We start from the raw sequence: 17,651 nt of genomic DNA, 5'->3' as shown, positions 1-17,651 counted from the left end.
TAGAGATTGCATTAAATCTACAGATTGCTTTCGGTAATATGGACATTTTTACAATATTAATTATTCCAATCCAAGAACACAGAATATCTTTCCATTTCTTTGTATTGTTTTTAAATTCCTTCGTCAATGTTTTATAGTTTTCAGAGTATAGGTTTTTTACCTCCTTGGTTAAGTTTATTCCTAGGTATTTTACTCTTCTTGATGCAATTGTAAATAGGGGTGTTTCCTTAATTTCTCCTCCCATAATTATATTTTCTTGTGGTGGAAACTCATTTTAATGACTTTAATGAAAATCTTTACGTCATGAAACATTCAAGAAACATTTTTTCAATTACTTTCCTCTACACTGTGGCATGAAATCACAGTCCACTGTATTACTGTGTGCAACCCCACCCCTACTACACCTTGAGCTACAGGAGACGAGGCATAGCACCTCTGCAGCCATGGAGTCCAAAACCTACTACACACTAAGGACATAATGTTAAGTAAAGCTCACAGTCTAGTTGGGCGGGGGGAGGGGGAACACATTTAAACAAGGAATTACAATATGGTATGATAAATAGTACAGATAAAAGCAGTATAATGTTGATAAGGGCACCCGTGAGGACCACCTAATGCAGCCTGCTACTATCAGAGACAACTTCCTGGAAGAAGTGATATGCAAGCCAAGACCTGGAGGAGCACAAATTGACCAGGGCATAAAGGGGAAGGAGAATGCTCCAGGCAGAAACACGGTGCCTTAAAGGCTCAGAAGTGACAGAGGACATGATCTGCTCATGAAGCTGAAAGAATTTCCATATGGCTGGAGTGCAAAGAACAAAGCTAAAGCTAAGTATGGTATAAGATGAGGCAAGAGATGAAGGGTTTTATAGGCCATGGGGAAAAGTTAACACTTTGTTCTAAATGCAGTGGGGAGTCAGTTGGCTTTACGATGGGGAACATAGGAGGAGCAGGCTAAAGGCTGGGGGAAAGTAACAATGAGTTCACTTCTGGACAAACAAGTTCTGAAATATGTATGGAATATTCAACAGCCCTGTACACAATATTTAATAAATGCTTAGACAAAATCAATTTCATTGTATCATACTTTTTAAAACATAACTTTTTCTGCCTCATCCCAAACTGTCAGACAATCACTTTTCACTTACATAAACCCTGTAACTGTGCCTCCTAAAGCCTTCTAAATATTTGCTTCCAGGATTTCCCACTAAAGAATATTACTGTATTAGCATATAATAGATTACTAAAATGGTTTAAAATGATGAGGGTTTTTTTCCTGTTTTTTTAGGTTTTTAGCACATACATGTTGAGAAAAAAAAAATTTAGATTTTTGTTCTCTTAGCAAACCAAGTAGAAGTAGAGGCTTTAAGAAAACTATTTCATCAGGCTCTGTCTCACTTACTGATTCCTGGCTATGCTTCTCCCAATGGGGAAAGGGAAGTCTGGCTCCAAATAAATGGGATATTACTATATCTAATGGCAAAACATCTCACTGAATAAAAAATATTTGCCACAAAGTGATTCTCCTGAGGAAGATTTCTGAACAGAAAAACAAAAACAAAAGCACCATACATCTTCCTACCTTATTACTTTTAAAAAAAGAAAAAAGAGGGTGAAGGAATATGTTTTCCTAGTAGTCTAGTTTCTTCTCTTTTCTCAGATGTGCCTCCTTTCCCCTTCTCTCTCCCCCAAAAAAGGCTAAGCTGAAAAAAAAAAAGGAAAATCTGCCTTGGACTGTCTCTATTAAAAGTTTAAAAGATGAGGCTAAAAATATAAATCTTTATTCAAGTGAAATATTCTAGAACAGTACGAAAATACTTAAGTCAGATAGAAGCCAAGAACAAAACCAAACTATCTTGGCTCTCTAGCCTGATGAAACTACCCTCTTGCGGTGACTAATTTAACTAGAAAGCATGAAATAAAGCCTTAATCCATTCAACATCAAATGGTTTAAACTGACAACAATTATTCTTTCTCCACCCAGATGGAAATAACTTACCCAAGTCTACTGAGGATTAAATTTTAAATATTTTTATATTTAAAACATTCCATATTCATGTTCTTTATAGTTTTCAGGTAAGAAAAAGGAAGTATTTTAAATGAAGGTAAATGAGGCACTCAATCTTGTTTGTTAGCTTTAAATGGGTCAAATGCAAAGAAACTAGCATCAATATGATTTCCCAGTTAAAAAAAGGAACTCTCTTCTTTTCCTTCCTCTTCTCCTATAATCATAACTAATCTACAGGCAGAATGCTATGGACAGATTAGTCAAATTATCGGGTTTCAGGGAAGTTAACTACCTTGTTTCTTCCACACCCAGACTTCAGACACTGGGGGTGAAAGGCATATGGACAATGAATCTCAGCTCTGCCACTCAGATAACCTTGGACAATTAAGTTGACCTCTCAAAGTCTGTTCTCTCATAAGGATTTTTTTAAAGAAATACATGTGAGAATATACAATATATAATTTTTAACAATAACTGACACTTACTGAGCACTTTCTATGTATCAGGCATATCAGTCATACAAGGCACCGTATTTGTCTTCTGCTATAGAAACTTACCTGCACAAGTGCATAAAAGATTTTCAGGATCTGCTTCTGTATTAATACAGAATAATGTGAGGAATCAGGAAGGAGCTGCATGATTTGTTGCTGAATACGAGGCAGAAATATTTGCATTGCTGCTATAAGAGGTTCTCTTTCCTCTGCTTTCTTATATCTACATGAGCAAAGACAAAAAGAGAGAACAATAATTTCTCCCCCCACAAAAGAGCTATAAACAATGAATGAAAAATAATATTTTTAAACTATATAAAGCTAAAACAATAACATTCCAAACACTAGCTTACATTTTCTGTTTGGTTTGCTAGAATAAACTTGAAAGGAACTTTGAAAGAGCATATCCCTGTTTTAGGCAGAATACCTAAAATCTTTCTAGAAAGAGTTAGACTAGTTCAAAAAAATCCAAGACAGTTTTGCAACTTTCCTACATGAATTTTTCTAGTACTTAAATTAATTTTCACATACCACAATTCTTGCTATAAAATACAAGTTGATAAACAGTTCAAATAGACATTCCTATTATATAACAAATAATGTGGTGGAAAAAACATTTCTCCATCTACCACCCTCCTTTGAGAAGTTAAAACAGTTTACAAATTTAGGTGCTCTTAGATCACTTTAACAGGTATAAATCTAAAATATCCTCTAAAAATCATTTTAGAAGGAAGACTACAGGACTTTGCATGCAGGAGCAGCAATCCCCTTAGAAGCTAGAAAGCAATGCTATTAAATGTGACACTAGTCCCACACCTCCCAAGCGACTTTTATAGAAAAGAAAGTCACTAGCAAAGAAACTTGGAACATTTTCTACCTTGCATCCAAAAAGGTAAATGTTTGGTTTACTTAATGATGTGCTTACTTAAATACAAATGTTAAGGTACCTCTCCATCAAAATTTCCAAGGAAAACTGTTAATAAATGGTCCTCTGAAACTAACAAATAAGTTTGAGAAGCACTAACTTAGAGATTAGTACATTAGCAGATTAAAGATTCTTTGAAAAACTGTAGTAAACAAACATGTTTAACTGTGTTTAATCCAACATTTCCCAAACTAACCTGATTCTGCAGAACACCCATAGCAGACCCCTCTATGCAATGTAATTCTTTCTAAGTAACAGGAGGCTGGTATCTTCAGCCAATAGAAATCAACTTACTCATATGTCTTCACCAGTTGATACAGACATAATAAACTGCCAAGCCAGCTTCCACTGCTCTGTGATTGCAAGTAATAGTCTATCTTGTCGACTACCGCTGGCCAGTGACCAGGGAAATCGTATTTAATGATGGCACGGAGACACATTGTTAACTGGACTCTATAAAGTGGGGGAAAAAAGTCCAAAATCTAAGTAGTTATAAATATCAGGCTTCAAAGACCTCTAATATTGTACATAAAAACACTCTGATTCCTATTTACCTACATTATATAGATATTTATCTGCGGTGGAGGGAAAAAGAGCAGTCCTATAAAGAAAAACCTATAAAGTCCTATAAAGAATTTAAAAATAAATACAGGGACTTCCCTGGTGGTCCAGTGGTTAAGACTTTGCCTTCCAATGCAGGGGGTGTGGGTTTGATCCCTGGTCGGGGAGCTAAGATCCCACATGCCCTGTGGCCAAAAAACCAAAACGTAAAACAGAGGCAATATTGTAACAAATTCAATAAAGACTTTAAAAATGGTCCACACCAAAAAATAAAAATAAAAAATAAATTCATAAAAAATTTTCCAAAAGAAAGACAATGAATCTACCCCAGCTCTGTAAAATTTCCCAGCTTGTTATATTTTGTATTTTGGTTATCATGTCCTAAGGGGGAAACAAAACCAGAAAAGTATTTTATCATTTCAACTGGACAAACTTAGCCTAAAAATGGTCAAAGTAGGTAAAATGGAGGCCTACATAACAGCGGGAAACATCTCTGTGAGCCAAAGCCTGGAACCATTCATCATCAGTTCCCAGTCACACAGTATTTTGCACCTATCACAGCTTCCTGAGATCCTAATTTTTGTATGAAGTAACAAGCATTAGCTGGCAATTCCTGAAGAGGAATGCTAAGAACTATTTCCAAAGAAATAAAGAAAAAAGCAACAGGAAAGACATAAAAAAAAAGAAGAAATCTCTTTAATGAAACCACAAAGTGAAGCTATGAAGGATGTGATCTCATAACACTTAGGTCAGTAATCATTTCCTCAATTGGATACAACTGTAATTGGGATTGAAAAGAGAGTGAGGGGAAAAAAATTTCTCTTCTACCAACTATTAGTATGTCCTTACATGGTCACTTGCAAATGGATGGAGAGTGAATCTAGCTAAATTAGGATTCCATAGTGCCAAGAAAAACATATGTGTTCAGTTCAACAGCCAATAACTTGATTTCACTGAAATGAAACAAACAAATAATGCCTTTTCCTTGCAAAGGATCTTTTCCAAATCTAATTGCAAAAGATCCTTTGCAATACTCTTAAATAAACTTTGAGAATATTTCTTTAAGAGTAGTTACAGTTAAGTCTTCAGGACATAAAAGAAGCAAAGCCACAAAGAACTGTCTCATAATAAAGATAAAGATAACCTCTTGTGCCACCAGCAGCTGTTCCTAAACAACAAATAGGTCATATTTGTATTCAATAAAACTGAAACTTTTCATTTTTTAAATTTCATCTTCAGGTTGACCCTCTTAATCCTTTCTCAATTCCAAGCCAAGCAAAGGATGTTTATGAACAGCCATCCTTTCATATATTAAAGTGTAGAAGCATTGCTTGCAAGATTCAGAGAGATTTGAAAATGTAAAGATTTTGACAAGAAATGGACACATGATGGTACCACAGGGAAGCCAGTGCCAGATGGCATTTGGGCAACCAACGAGAATGATGATTTTCTTTCATCAATACCCCTATTTTCTCTTCTTACCCAAACAACTGCACAAAGAGGTGTTCAATGTTTGTCCACCTTCCTCACTGTTATCCTCACACTTTCTTCCCTTTCTTCTGCTTATGCCAATGTACATTATACACTCAGGGATAGGTTACATCTAATCTCTTGAAGTTAAATAATTTCATTTCCCTACCTCAATTTCATCTATTTCCCTCCCACATTTTCAAAAGAAACCTAATCACTTGCTCATGGTGAAAATAATTTGTTTCTTCTGTTTTAAGACTGCAAATTTTTTTTGACCTACACCTCTGCTATCCACTAAGGGCAGGTACCAGCTACATGCACACACTGTAATTTAATCAAAATTAAATTAAAAATTCGGTTCCTCAGTTACACTAGCCACATTTCAAGTACTCAGTTGGCTTCTATGCCACATGGCTAAATATGAGACAGTGTGGATATAAAAGATTTCCATCACTGCAGAAAGTTCTATTGGACAATGCTGCTTTATAGCATCTAATCTAAATTTGAAAAACCAGAGACAATTCTTCTAGTTTATATTTTCTCTATCCTGTCTTCTTCAAAGGAAAAGAAGCTCAGTTCACAAAAATGAACAAAAAGATAGGTAAAGTGTTACAAAAACTGGTAGGTTAAAACCCCCAGAAGTCAATTTCCCTGTATCAGGGAAAAGAAAAGCAGATAGTAAAAAGTCAAGAGCTCATAACTAAGAACATAGGTTATTCACATAGCAAGGATCTATACAACAATTTTAGTTAGATTTTTGCCTCCACTCTTCTTGTGGCAACTTACAGAAACTAATTTTTTTTTCCAAAATATTTTGAGGCAAAGAATTACAAATTCAAAAACAAATTACTAAAACTGTATTCTTTGAGTGCCCATCTTCATTACTTTATCTCTTTTAAAAAACAAACTTGAGGCTGACGATTAAATCCAACCTCCCCCATTCATATATTTTGGGCTTCCTACTAAGCATATAGAAACAGTATAATGTACCTCACTAAATCTGGAGACCGAATTATTCCTTCCACAATATTATCACGTATTTGCTGGCGATCGTTTTCATGAATGTTAAATGGAAATATTGCTTCTCCTGGTGGAGGTTCTCGGTCCGGCCAGTACTGGGTCACCATGTTCTTCAAGTAAATGGCAGCTAAGTCAGAGAAAAAAAATGCTAAAGTAGCAGTATCAGAAAGATGGCTTTCATTCAGCTTTACAGAGCATGAAAGGCTAAACCCTTCAATGCTAAACATGATACCCAGCAAAAATGGAAAATCTTACAGTTATAAATAGCCAAGTGGGGAAGGGAAAATGGATAAGAATTTAAAGTTTCTCTTTAGCTAGTAAAGCAAGTCTAAGCAGAAAACATCTCATTAAATCAAGCTTCCAGAGTTTACATGACAGAAAAATGATCCAGGAACTCAAGTATGCATCCTTAAACTAAACCCAAGATGGTCTAAATGAAACTCTACTAAATGTACTTTGAGACCGTAAGAGTCATACTGTTCATAATGCCTAATACTGAACTGACAACACATGAAATTCTACAGTCCTTCATGGAGATTGCTATTTTTGTTTTTTTTTCACCGGCTATTATCCCGCACTACCATTTTGAAATACCTATAGTATTGGTAATTTTTATCTAACCCTTTTGAAATATTTGCCACTTGTAAATATAACAATAAAGAAAAGGACATCAGCTTTCAAATATTTTTGGAAAATCTCAGGAAATTTCTTACCTGTTTATTTCTATCAAAACACATAATCAGTGATTCTGTTCCTATTCTTTTTAATCATCATCAACATTTAACAAAAGACTTCTAAAAGAAGCTAACATACTGCTACAGAATTTTGATAGGGGATGTGAAGTTTCCTAACCATCCCAGCTGAGCACTGAATGTAAATTAATACTTACTTATGGTGTCATATTCTTACATATACATAATATATATGAATCAAGAAAGGTGACCTGCAAAGCATTATAACTTTCTTCCCTTAAGTTTCTCCTCTCCCTTCTCCCCTCTACCCAATCCTCCCTTCATCTCAATTTTAACATAAACTAAATTGGCTCGTAAAAGCATTATACCACAGAGAATAAACCAACATGTTCTATGTTGGCTATAATACAACAGAAACCCAATGAAATTATAAACCTGACATCCTACAAGCTCCTCTTTCATTAGTTTTGATTCAACATAGGTCTGAAAAAAACAATTTCACCTAGGATTTCCATTTTTTAGGATAAAAACAAAAATTATTTGAGAGAGTGAAAGGGAGGGAGGGAGGGAGCGAGGGAGGGAGAGGGAGAAAATGTGTCTGTATGTGAGAGAGTTTGGGTTTTTGTCTTTTTTTAATTCAGACCACACAGGCTCTGGACTAAGTACCATCGTTTATCCCAGTATATTTATTTTTTAATATTACAGTCATCAGCAATAAAAATACATAAACTGTTGAAAAAAATGAATAAATGGTCTAAGAATATGGTCCAACCTGTCAGCAGTTCAGACTGATTTCATGAGATTAATCTTTGCAAAAAGAAAAATCAAAAAATCAATATATTATACACACCATTTTAATCCCTATGGAACTAATCTTGAAAATAAAAAACAACTTTCAGACAGCAAAGATACAGACATGGTAAAATCATGGACTTACTCATAATTCAGTCATTAAATGCTATTAATTTTATAACTAAAAAATATTTTTATTATGGGACACCACAAGAGATGGCCTATATAAAAGGCACACTGACAAATTTGTATATGTTGGAATAAATCTGCAATTCGTTAAAATAAAATTGAACTTAATGAATAATTTGAAAAGAGAATATTAATTACTCTCATGGACAATCATGGATTACTAAAGATAATGAAGGAAAAATACCAAAAATAACTGAAACTGTATCAATAATCTAAAAATCTCCCTTTAATCATTTAATTCAAGTATCTAACATTTGCCAGAGCTAAGAAAATACAAACATCTTAATTCATTCATAAAGAAATTAAGTATTAAAATTTGCTTTTCTGCAGAATCCACTTACAATTTCAAGCATCTTAAGTTTGAAATTAGTTTTAAAACATACACAAGCTTCTCCCCTTCTCAAACACAATGAATCATCACATACGCTCTATCCTCTGGACCCAGAGCCACCACTACACAGATCAACTGGGTTCCACAACCTCAAAGGGGAAAGGATGCCATTAAACTCTGTGAAGCAGAATGCTGTGCTTTTTTGAGTTGATGTTTTTAAGCTTTTCCATTTTTCATAGTAATTTGGTAGCCCCTCTCTCCTTCTCTCCCTTGTTATTACTTTAATCTGTTAAGGCTAGGAAATAAGGTAACAAAGTGTATATATTATATCTAAAACAAGATTAAATAGATTCTGAGTATCCTACAAATAAGCCACATTAGTTTTTAACAAAAGAGCTTCTTGAAGTGCTTCTGGACTGATCAGAGGCAACTTTCTGTTTATTTCTAGGTTTTGTATTCTGGAACACTGAGGTTAACCTTAATAATGCTATTAAGCTTACCAATCAAAAGGAAGACAGTGGAGCAAACATCCAAATTTATTTTGTTTGGCTTGCCAATATCAAAATATTACATTTATTTCCTATTTCTTCACAGTAAGGTAATAAAGGACATTCACTAATGAGCTTGCTTGATAATAGCAAGAATATTTTAGAATTCCCCACAAACAAAATAATCAAAAACTGAATATTTTGCAGAACTAAGTATTTCCACTTAATATTAGCATAATTTTTTATACAGGCTGATATTTTTAAATCAAAGATCATATCATTCTTCTTTAAATGTCATGCTAAAATGATAAATTATCTGTCTGGGTGTCACCATCAGATTCTTGGAGCATTTGTATTTTAATAATAGATTAAATAGAACAGAAAATTTATAAATGGCACTTAAATTTAGGTGATGATGTAGAAGCCTACACAGTATATTTCAGACTGTCTAATAAAATGGATGCTCTAAAGTAGAAAGTTGTCCTAATAAATTAGGACATGATCAACCACCAAGACAAACCCTGTCATGTGGCTAACAGATTTGAAATCTACATAACTATGAAGAAAAAATTGCCTTTAAATGCTATTTACATTTTATATCAAAACTTAATTACCTAAGTTATTAAGATTTAAAGTTGTATACAGTTGGTGAGGACATGGGGAACCCAGCATTCTAATGCACTGTTGATAGAAAAAGCAAGTAAATGCAACTTGGTGATAAGATTCAAAATTCTAAATGTTAATATTGTTAATATCATTGACCTAGCACTTCCATTTGTTAAAATTTATTCTGTGAAACTATCCACATGAGCATCCAAAGATATGTGTCCAAGGATGTTCATTTCAGCACTGCCTCTATCAAAAACCACAAAAAGGGACAATAAAGGAAATCTCCACTAATATCAGATTGCTTAAATAAACTATGGCAGTTCTAATTCAAAGAAATATTGAATAACTGTTACAAAGAATGAAGTATATGTACATGTACTGACATGGAATGATGCCCCAAGGGTATAAGGTTAAATGAAAAAAAAGGAAATTATAAAATAGCATGTGTAATACAAACAGATTTTTGTTACTTTTTAAAACCAACCTATCTACAGAAAAAAAAGAATAGAGAACCATGCACCAAAGTTGACAGTAGGTATCTTTGGGGGTGGGATTAAGAGGAATCTAATAATATAAACTGTATTTTTGTAATGTTTATATGTCATATAAAAAAGACATATTCATTTAATAAATTGCTTTAAGATCTTTAAAAATACTGTTTCTACAAAGCTTTATGGGAAATTCACAATGGCCCTATAAACACTTAGGTTATTAAAATAGGTTCCACTTAGCAAAATGTGGTTTCAAAACAGCCCTATTTTATAAAACAAAGATTAAATTGAGAATTGTGGTTTCAAAAAACTTACATAGAAGTCTTATAAACCTTATTAAAGTAAAAAAATAATTCCACCGTGAATGTTTTTCCATAGTTTTTCTTAACCACAAATGGATCATTTAGAAAATCATATTTTTCCAAAACTTAATGATTCCCTACTTTTTTATTCTGTTATGTTCAAGTAAAACTAAATACTTTTATCAGCATGTATAGTATAATCCCATTTCTATATTGTTCATCTATCCTTCTACCTGAACACATGCAAAGACTAACGTTCACCCAATGTTAATGACGGTCATTTCTGAGTGATGAATGTCAGGTAATTTTTTTCTACTTTTTTGTTTCTATTTTTCTATATTGCCCAAATTATTTATTAGTACATATCACTTACATAATTCTTTAAGTCTCTTCAATTACATATTTTTAAATTAGCTATTATCATTTTACCCCTTTAATCATGAAATTATTCTCTTTCCAGAACTCATTACACTCTAAGACTTTCTCCATTTTTTAACCTTTTGGGTTCTAATTACCAGTTCATTAAAAAAGCAAAACGAAGAAGAATACACAACATCAGGGAACTACCCTAAGATTCCACAGACTCAAAAGTAAGTTTCATGTTTATAACAAAATCCTGCTCCCCAATCATGTGGTTAAGAACACCTGGGCAGGGCTTCCCTGGTGGCGCAGTGGTTGAGAGTCCGCCTGCCAATGCAGGGGACACGGGTTCGTGCCCCAGTCCAGGAAGATCTCACATGTTGCAGAGCGGCTGGGCCCGTGAGCCATGGCCACTGAGCCTGCGCGTCCGGAGCCTGTGCTCCGCAACGGGAGAGGCCACAACAGTGAGAGGCCCGCGTACCGCAAAAAAAAAAAAAAAAAAAAGAACACCTGTGCAAACCTTATCTCCATGATCTGATGCATGAATGGAACCAAATTAATATATACAAATTCATGGTCTTAATCTATGGGCCCAAAGGCAAGGCCACCAGGAATCATTAAAAATTAGGGAGATAAAGCTATTAAAACTGGGAAAGCTAAGAGGGGAAAATGCCAAGGTTATAGAGAAAAGGAACTGTAGCTAGAAGCTAGAAAGGAGAAGAGGAAAGAAAAAGCTATGGGAGATTTAAGAGCTCAGTATGGACCTCTAAATTTCCAGGGAAAAAGAGAGTGAGTTTTCAAGCCATTAGAAATACTTCATGTGTGTTTCCTATGTTTTCAAAGAAAGCAGATATTTAGAAATGAAATAAAACGCTAGTCCTACTTTTACCCATAAATAAACTTATAAAGGATAAAAAAACCAACTCACCTGCCTGGCGTACTGGGAATTCCACATGGTCAGAGACTATAATCCGAAGTAAACTGGGGGCAAAATTGATAATCTTGTAAGACTGAAATTACAAAGAAATATTTTATAAAAAAATAGGGCAATATAAATGAATAACTATTAGCACCTGTTCCTGAATACATTACTGTCCAAATAAAAGAAAAACTTTTAAAGTGAGAGAAACTCTCCAAAGCCAAATGAAGATTACTAAAATACTCCAAGTCAGAAAAATTTACTTAGAATAAATTGATGAATAAATGAGTAAGAACAATTTTATGTTTTTTGGACATATATTGTCAAAATGCTCTCCAGCAAGGGTGTAGCAATTTACACTCCCAAGAGTAGAATATGTGTGTGTTCATCTATCTAATATAGGGATTAGCATTATCATTCCTTCAAAACTTTTAAACCTTATTCATATTTTAAATTACATTTATTCTTGCTTGAATTTTTTTTCCTGTTTGTTGGCTATTTGGTTTCTTCTACAAATTCCTTTATCCCCTCACCCTTTTGTAAATGGAATATTTGTTTTATTTTTAATAAATTCTAGGAGCTATTTTATGAATTTAATCTCAAATTTTTATTTGACTTATACATTGCAAGTGTTTGTTTCCAGCTTATTTATGCTTCAATTTTGTTTACGGTATTTTTGACTAACAGGAAAACATGGGCTACAGAAAACAAGAGATCCAACACAGAAAATGGACAATGGCTGTGCATGAGCTATAGAGAGGAACCAGCCCAGACTGGAACAGTGTGCTTCACAAGACAGTGTTGAGAGCTGTCGTCACCAGCTGCTCTCTGTTGCCAGAGCATCTTTTAAACTTAACAATGCCTAAGTGAGCCTGTGCTGATGAACTGCCTGCTGCCTGGGCCATTTCTCCCCATAGACATGTTCTACTTTGACCTATTCCTGAGTTTGGCCATGGTAACTTTAGAAGCAAAAAAAAAAAAAGAGAGAGAGAGAGCAGCCTATTCCTTCTGATCATATACCCTCCAGATGTCTAGTACCTGGACCTAGTACCTGTCTAGTACAGGCCTGCCACATTCCCAGAGCTTACACTTGGCCTTGCCCACTGACATTCCCAGAAAAGACTCATACTCAGTGAGGCTAAAGCCAGACCATGACACAGAGTCCTTTCTGCTTACTTCCTCCCAGGAGCCTGGATCTATGGTGCATCCCTTTCAGTACACCACTAGGTTTATGCATACCACTCCATTTTTTAAATTTATCACCTTTCCTATTATTTGTTATAGCATTTATTAAGATAAATGTTCAGGGACTTCCCTGGTGGCACAGTGGTTAAGACTCCACGCTCCCAATGCCGGGGGCCAGGGTTCGATCCCTGGTCAGAGAATTAGATCCCACATGCATGCTGCAACTAAGAGTTCACATGCCACAACTAAGGAGCCTGTGTGCCACAACTAAGGAGCCCGCCTGCCACAACGAAGACCCGGTGCAACCAAATAAATACATATTAAAAAAAAAAAAAGATAAATGTTTAACCAAAAATTTGGAGAAAACTGGCATCTTTAAAATATTGCTTCTTTCCATCCAGGAACATTATGCTTTCCAAGTCTTTCCATATCCTTCAGTAAAATTTTAAATTATCTTATAATTGCTCTTCCTTTCATCCTGTATAAACCTCGAAATCTTACATCTGTTGTATATAAAGTAAATTGAAACCACCAGAAATTTTAAGTAGTTTTTAAGAAAACAGATTTCTTTTAATAGCAGTTTACAGGAGTCAAAATTAAAACAGATTTAGCTCAGTCTCACCTTCTATATTTACATTCTTGTGAAATAACTCACGTTTATAACTTTTGAGATACTGTAAGATCCTGTAGTGAATCAATGATTGAAACATATATATTGCTAGTTCTAATCTACATAGTTTACTTTTTATACGTAAGTACAAAATAACCTTTACACTTAGATTAATACTACTTATTTGGAAGTAGTTATAGTGGAGACTTTATTTCAACACTGTTGCCATTGTACACATTTTGGAACTCCTCTTTTTACAACTGGTTGACATTTCAGAGAACTTCTGCAACTTTTTGTCTTCTTTCAGCCTTGATTCAATCAACATTAATTTGACCAGCTAAAACATTCAGTGGTAAATTCAGATATATTCTCATACGACTTTCCTTACAAATATTTATCCAATTTCCTTTTCTATCCTGGGCTTCAAGTTTCTAAAAAATAATAATAATACTATCTCTCAATGATTTCTTGAGGATTTTGGTTCATACCTGTGAAGTTTTCTGAAAATAAAGTTTCCTTGCTTAGCTAAATTCTGCATTTTATGAGAATTCATTTAAAGCAAAAAACCTGACGTTTTCCCACTCTGCCTCATTGCTCCCTCAACATTAACTTTTCCAGTCCTCCAACACTCCAAGTTGAAGGCCTTTACTGAATTTGCTTTTCCCTTTCTTCCTCTCCCAGTTCTTCATCTGGTTCACTTCTTCACCACAGGCTCCGGACGCGCAGGCTCAGCAGCCATGGCTCACGGGCCCATCCGCTCCGCGGCATGTGGGATCCTCCCGGACCGGGGCACGAACCCGTGTCCCCTGCATCGGCAGGCGGACTCCCAACCACTGCGCCACCAGGGAAGCCCCACAAACTCTCTTAAAGGACAATAAAAATGATACATACAGATGCATGGAAAAGGAGAGATTCCAAAGCGTGGCAATGAAAGTAAATATCTTGATTTCCCTTTTGAAGCCATGATTTATTAAAAGAAGGCACCTTTCTGGATGAGTTACTGGAAAAAGATATCTACCCATTCCTACTTCCCTATGCTGCTGCTAAAGGGACTATTGGGTTTAAAGACAATGATGAATGTGTACAGGATCCATTCTTAATATCCTCCAATAAAACTGAAAACACATTTTTCCAGAGAAACAATATCAGATATAGCAGTCATCTTTCTGGTAACAGAAAGATGTTGGCTACAGAAAAATATAGTTCCAAATAAGAATTTATCCTTTGGGGCTTCCCTGTTGGCGCAGTGGTTGAGAGTCCGCCTGCCGATTCAGGGGACACGGCTTCGTGCCCTGGTCCGGGAAGATCCCACATGCCGCGGAGCGGCTGGGCCTGTGAGCCATGGCCGCTGAGCCTGCGCGTCCGGAGCCTGTGCTCCGCAACGGGAGAGGCCACAGCAGTGAGAAGCCCGCGTACCACACACACACACAAAAAAAATCTAGGTGCAAAAGAATTTATCGTTTGGAACACAATCTGAAACTGCCTACTCTTCTAAATGGCAACTGACAAATCAATCAGTACACTGTAGAAACTGCCCCTATTTCCTATGCAGAGAATATTTATCGTGGGGGGACCTAGACTAAAATATTAAATGAGCTGGACCCTAATCATTTATGGTAGATTACCCACCTGTTTATTCAACAAAAAAAAGAGGTTACAGTGGTGGTAAAGGATAAAGCATACAAAATCCGACATTAAAACCATGTTTTATTAAAAGGTTATGTGACATGATACTTTGGTCTTCTACTTACAATTCAAAAAAATACTTAGAGCATATTACAATCCAAAGCATTATACTAAATATAAATGCTAAATGAGTGACATAGCAATAAGCTACTTTTAGAAGTTGCAGAGGAAATTGTGGTCTGTGATGAGTTGGGTGGATATGGGGCAGGGCACAGTGAGGTTGGAATGGATTTGGATTGAAATACCACGAAGAAAAGGGTAGAATTGGATCCTAAACGTCTCTTGCAGTTCTGTAGGCTTTCCTACCTACCTTTTCCACTTCTATAAATTCAACTGCACTTACATGCTGATGACTCAGAAACAAAGCAAGGGTAGGCTAACAGAGGCAGGGTAGTACAACGTGATAGCAAAGACATAATCCCTGTCAACACTATCAGTATAACATCTGGCCTCATTGTGAAGAGAAACAGGCTAACTCCCCTGTTCATACTGGTAGATTGCAAGTTCAGCTCTTGCTTTGTTCCTCCTAACCAATGCCTGGATTACTACTCTTCTAGCCAAGCAACATATAGTACTTTTACTCTGCAAAGCCTGGGACAGGTACTGACTTTAACTTTCCCCTATTCTGAGTGAGAATCCTTTTCTCTTTGAAGCACCAGTGCATTCCCTTTGGGCTTCAGTTCAACTCAACCTTCCCTCCAGAGTCAGTGTTTTCACTCTCCCTCTTATCTCTTGGAAATCCTGGATTCACACTTACTCCACCCAGATTTCCCATTAAAATAATCCCTTTCAGAGATTCACAATGGATATGTGCACTTTAAAGTCAACTCCAACCAGGGAAAACCTAAGTGAACTCCTACAGAAACATTTACTTAGGACAGTCGTTCTCACACTTTAGGAAGCACAGAATCACCTAGCTAGCTAATTAAAACATAACTGGGCCCCATCCCCAGAGTTTCTAATTCTTTAAGTCTAGAGTGAAGCCCCATAATTTGCATTTCTAACAAGTTCCCAAACGACGTTGATGTTGCTTATCCTGGGCAACACTTTGAGAACCACTAATTTAGGTATATTCCTTTACATTTTAAGGATTACTGCAACCTCAGATAGCTGTCAATCTATCCCGGGGGTGGACCTTAATTCGTACTTTTTAGTGAGAGGTCTCTGATTCATTCTTACAGGTGAGGAGTAAAATACAAGCTAGAGTTTGTGATCATTAAATTTGGAAATGTCGGTAGTATCGCTGGAACATGGTCAAGGCTAGTTAGTAAGAATAGACGATGGGGGATGAAAGAAAGTCTCACACATTTTACCGTTTATAAGAAATCCCTACCATCACTTACTACTCGGCGAGTCTTTCGCAAAGCACTAACACCATAAAAATTGCCTGTTCTTCCCAGAGCACTCTCCCAACAGCATTTCTCCAACGCTCCAACAGAACTCTGCCAATCAGTGTCTAAACGGTCCTGCCAACCCCACAGAAGCAGGCGATGGGCAGGGTTTCCCACAGCAACACCTAAAAAGGGCTGGGTCTGCAGAAAAGCTGAACTCAGATTTGAATTTTAAGTGAATTTTCCCACCAAGTCAGCGTACTTAAGGAAAAGAAATCACATCCCGAAAACACTAGCAAAGCTTTCTAAAGCTTCTTTTTGCGGAGCAGGCAGGGTGAACAAACTGCACTGGGGAAGGAAAACGACATGAAAAGATGCAAAGGTGGCCAACAGGTGCGTGAGCCGTTGGGAAAAGATCCGGGGAGTGCGGCGCCACTGGACCCCGGGGCGGGGGCTGGGGCGAGGGTGGAACCGTCCGAGAGACGCGTCGGGGTCTGGGGCCCGGGGCCCGTGTGGGGGTGGAGATCAGGGGCGCCGAGGAGGGAGAGTCCGGCGAGCCGGCGGGGGGCGCCGCAGGCCTGCTCCTTACCTGGTTGAGTTCATTCTCAGCTGCAATCCGCAGCTTCGGGTCGATGGTGCCCTTCAGCGCCTGGATGATCCGGTTGAGGTCCATTTCCCCGGGCGGGGGCTCCGCGGCCCCCGGACCAGTAGGCCAGGCTGCAGCTTTAGTTTTTCTTTTGACCCTCTCAGCCTCCTCCTCCGCGACCCTTGCACTACCTCACTCCCCACCCCCCGCCACCGTCGCCACCTGCAGCCACTTGCTGCGCCACTCTGACTCCGCGCCCCCTGTCCTCCCTTTCAACCCCCAACAACTCGCTCTCCATTCACCCTTTTACGACAGCCGTTGGGAGGCGGGAGAAGTAAGAAGAGGAAGCGGCGCCTCCTTTACGGCGGCCTCTTCCCCCCGGGCGTGATGCTATGGCCGCCCCCACTGGCGGCCACCATGCTACTGTACGGAAAGTAGTCTCGGCTTCTTTCCCGGAGGGAAACCAGTTTCACTGGCTCCGGTAGGCGGCAGTCTTGCTACCATACGGAAAAGAGCCTCCCGCCTCTTCGGAGATCCGGAAACGAGCTAGCTAGGTCTCTTTACAGCTACATCCAAATTAAGCATATATGGATGGCGTAGCACTT

At 37.2% G+C, this 17,651-nt stretch overlaps 1 protein-coding gene across 2 annotated transcripts in view; it reads right to left on the bottom strand.

The window, feature by feature from the left end:
• The window catches only part of IPO8 (importin 8), a gene marked incomplete at both ends in the record, with an annotated part of 66,769 nt that extends 49,425 nt beyond the window's left edge, over positions 1-17,344 (bottom strand). Inside the window, 5 exons of one of the 2 annotated variants that reach the window (XM_079715317.1) lie at positions 2,566-2,722; positions 3,719-3,877; positions 6,446-6,602; positions 11,658-11,739; positions 17,050-17,344. In XM_079715317.1, coding sequence (XP_079571443.1) covers positions 2,566-2,722; positions 3,719-3,877; positions 6,446-6,602; positions 11,658-11,739; positions 17,050-17,133 — 639 coding nt within the window. Of the gene's footprint in view, positions 1-2,565; positions 2,723-3,718; positions 3,878-6,445; positions 6,603-11,657; positions 11,740-12,505; positions 12,560-17,049 lie in introns of those variants that run through there. The other variant, XM_079715319.1, reaches the window with a different exon arrangement.
• Between the last annotated feature and the right edge of the window lie 307 nt (positions 17,345-17,651).

This window comes from Hyperoodon ampullatus (assembly GCF_949752795.1).
Source record: "Hyperoodon ampullatus genome assembly, chromosome: 11".
NCBI lineage: Eukaryota > Metazoa > Chordata > Mammalia > Artiodactyla > Ziphiidae > Hyperoodon > Hyperoodon ampullatus.
Note: the sequence above shows the minus strand (reverse complement) of the source record. Positions and strands in the feature narration are given on the sequence as shown.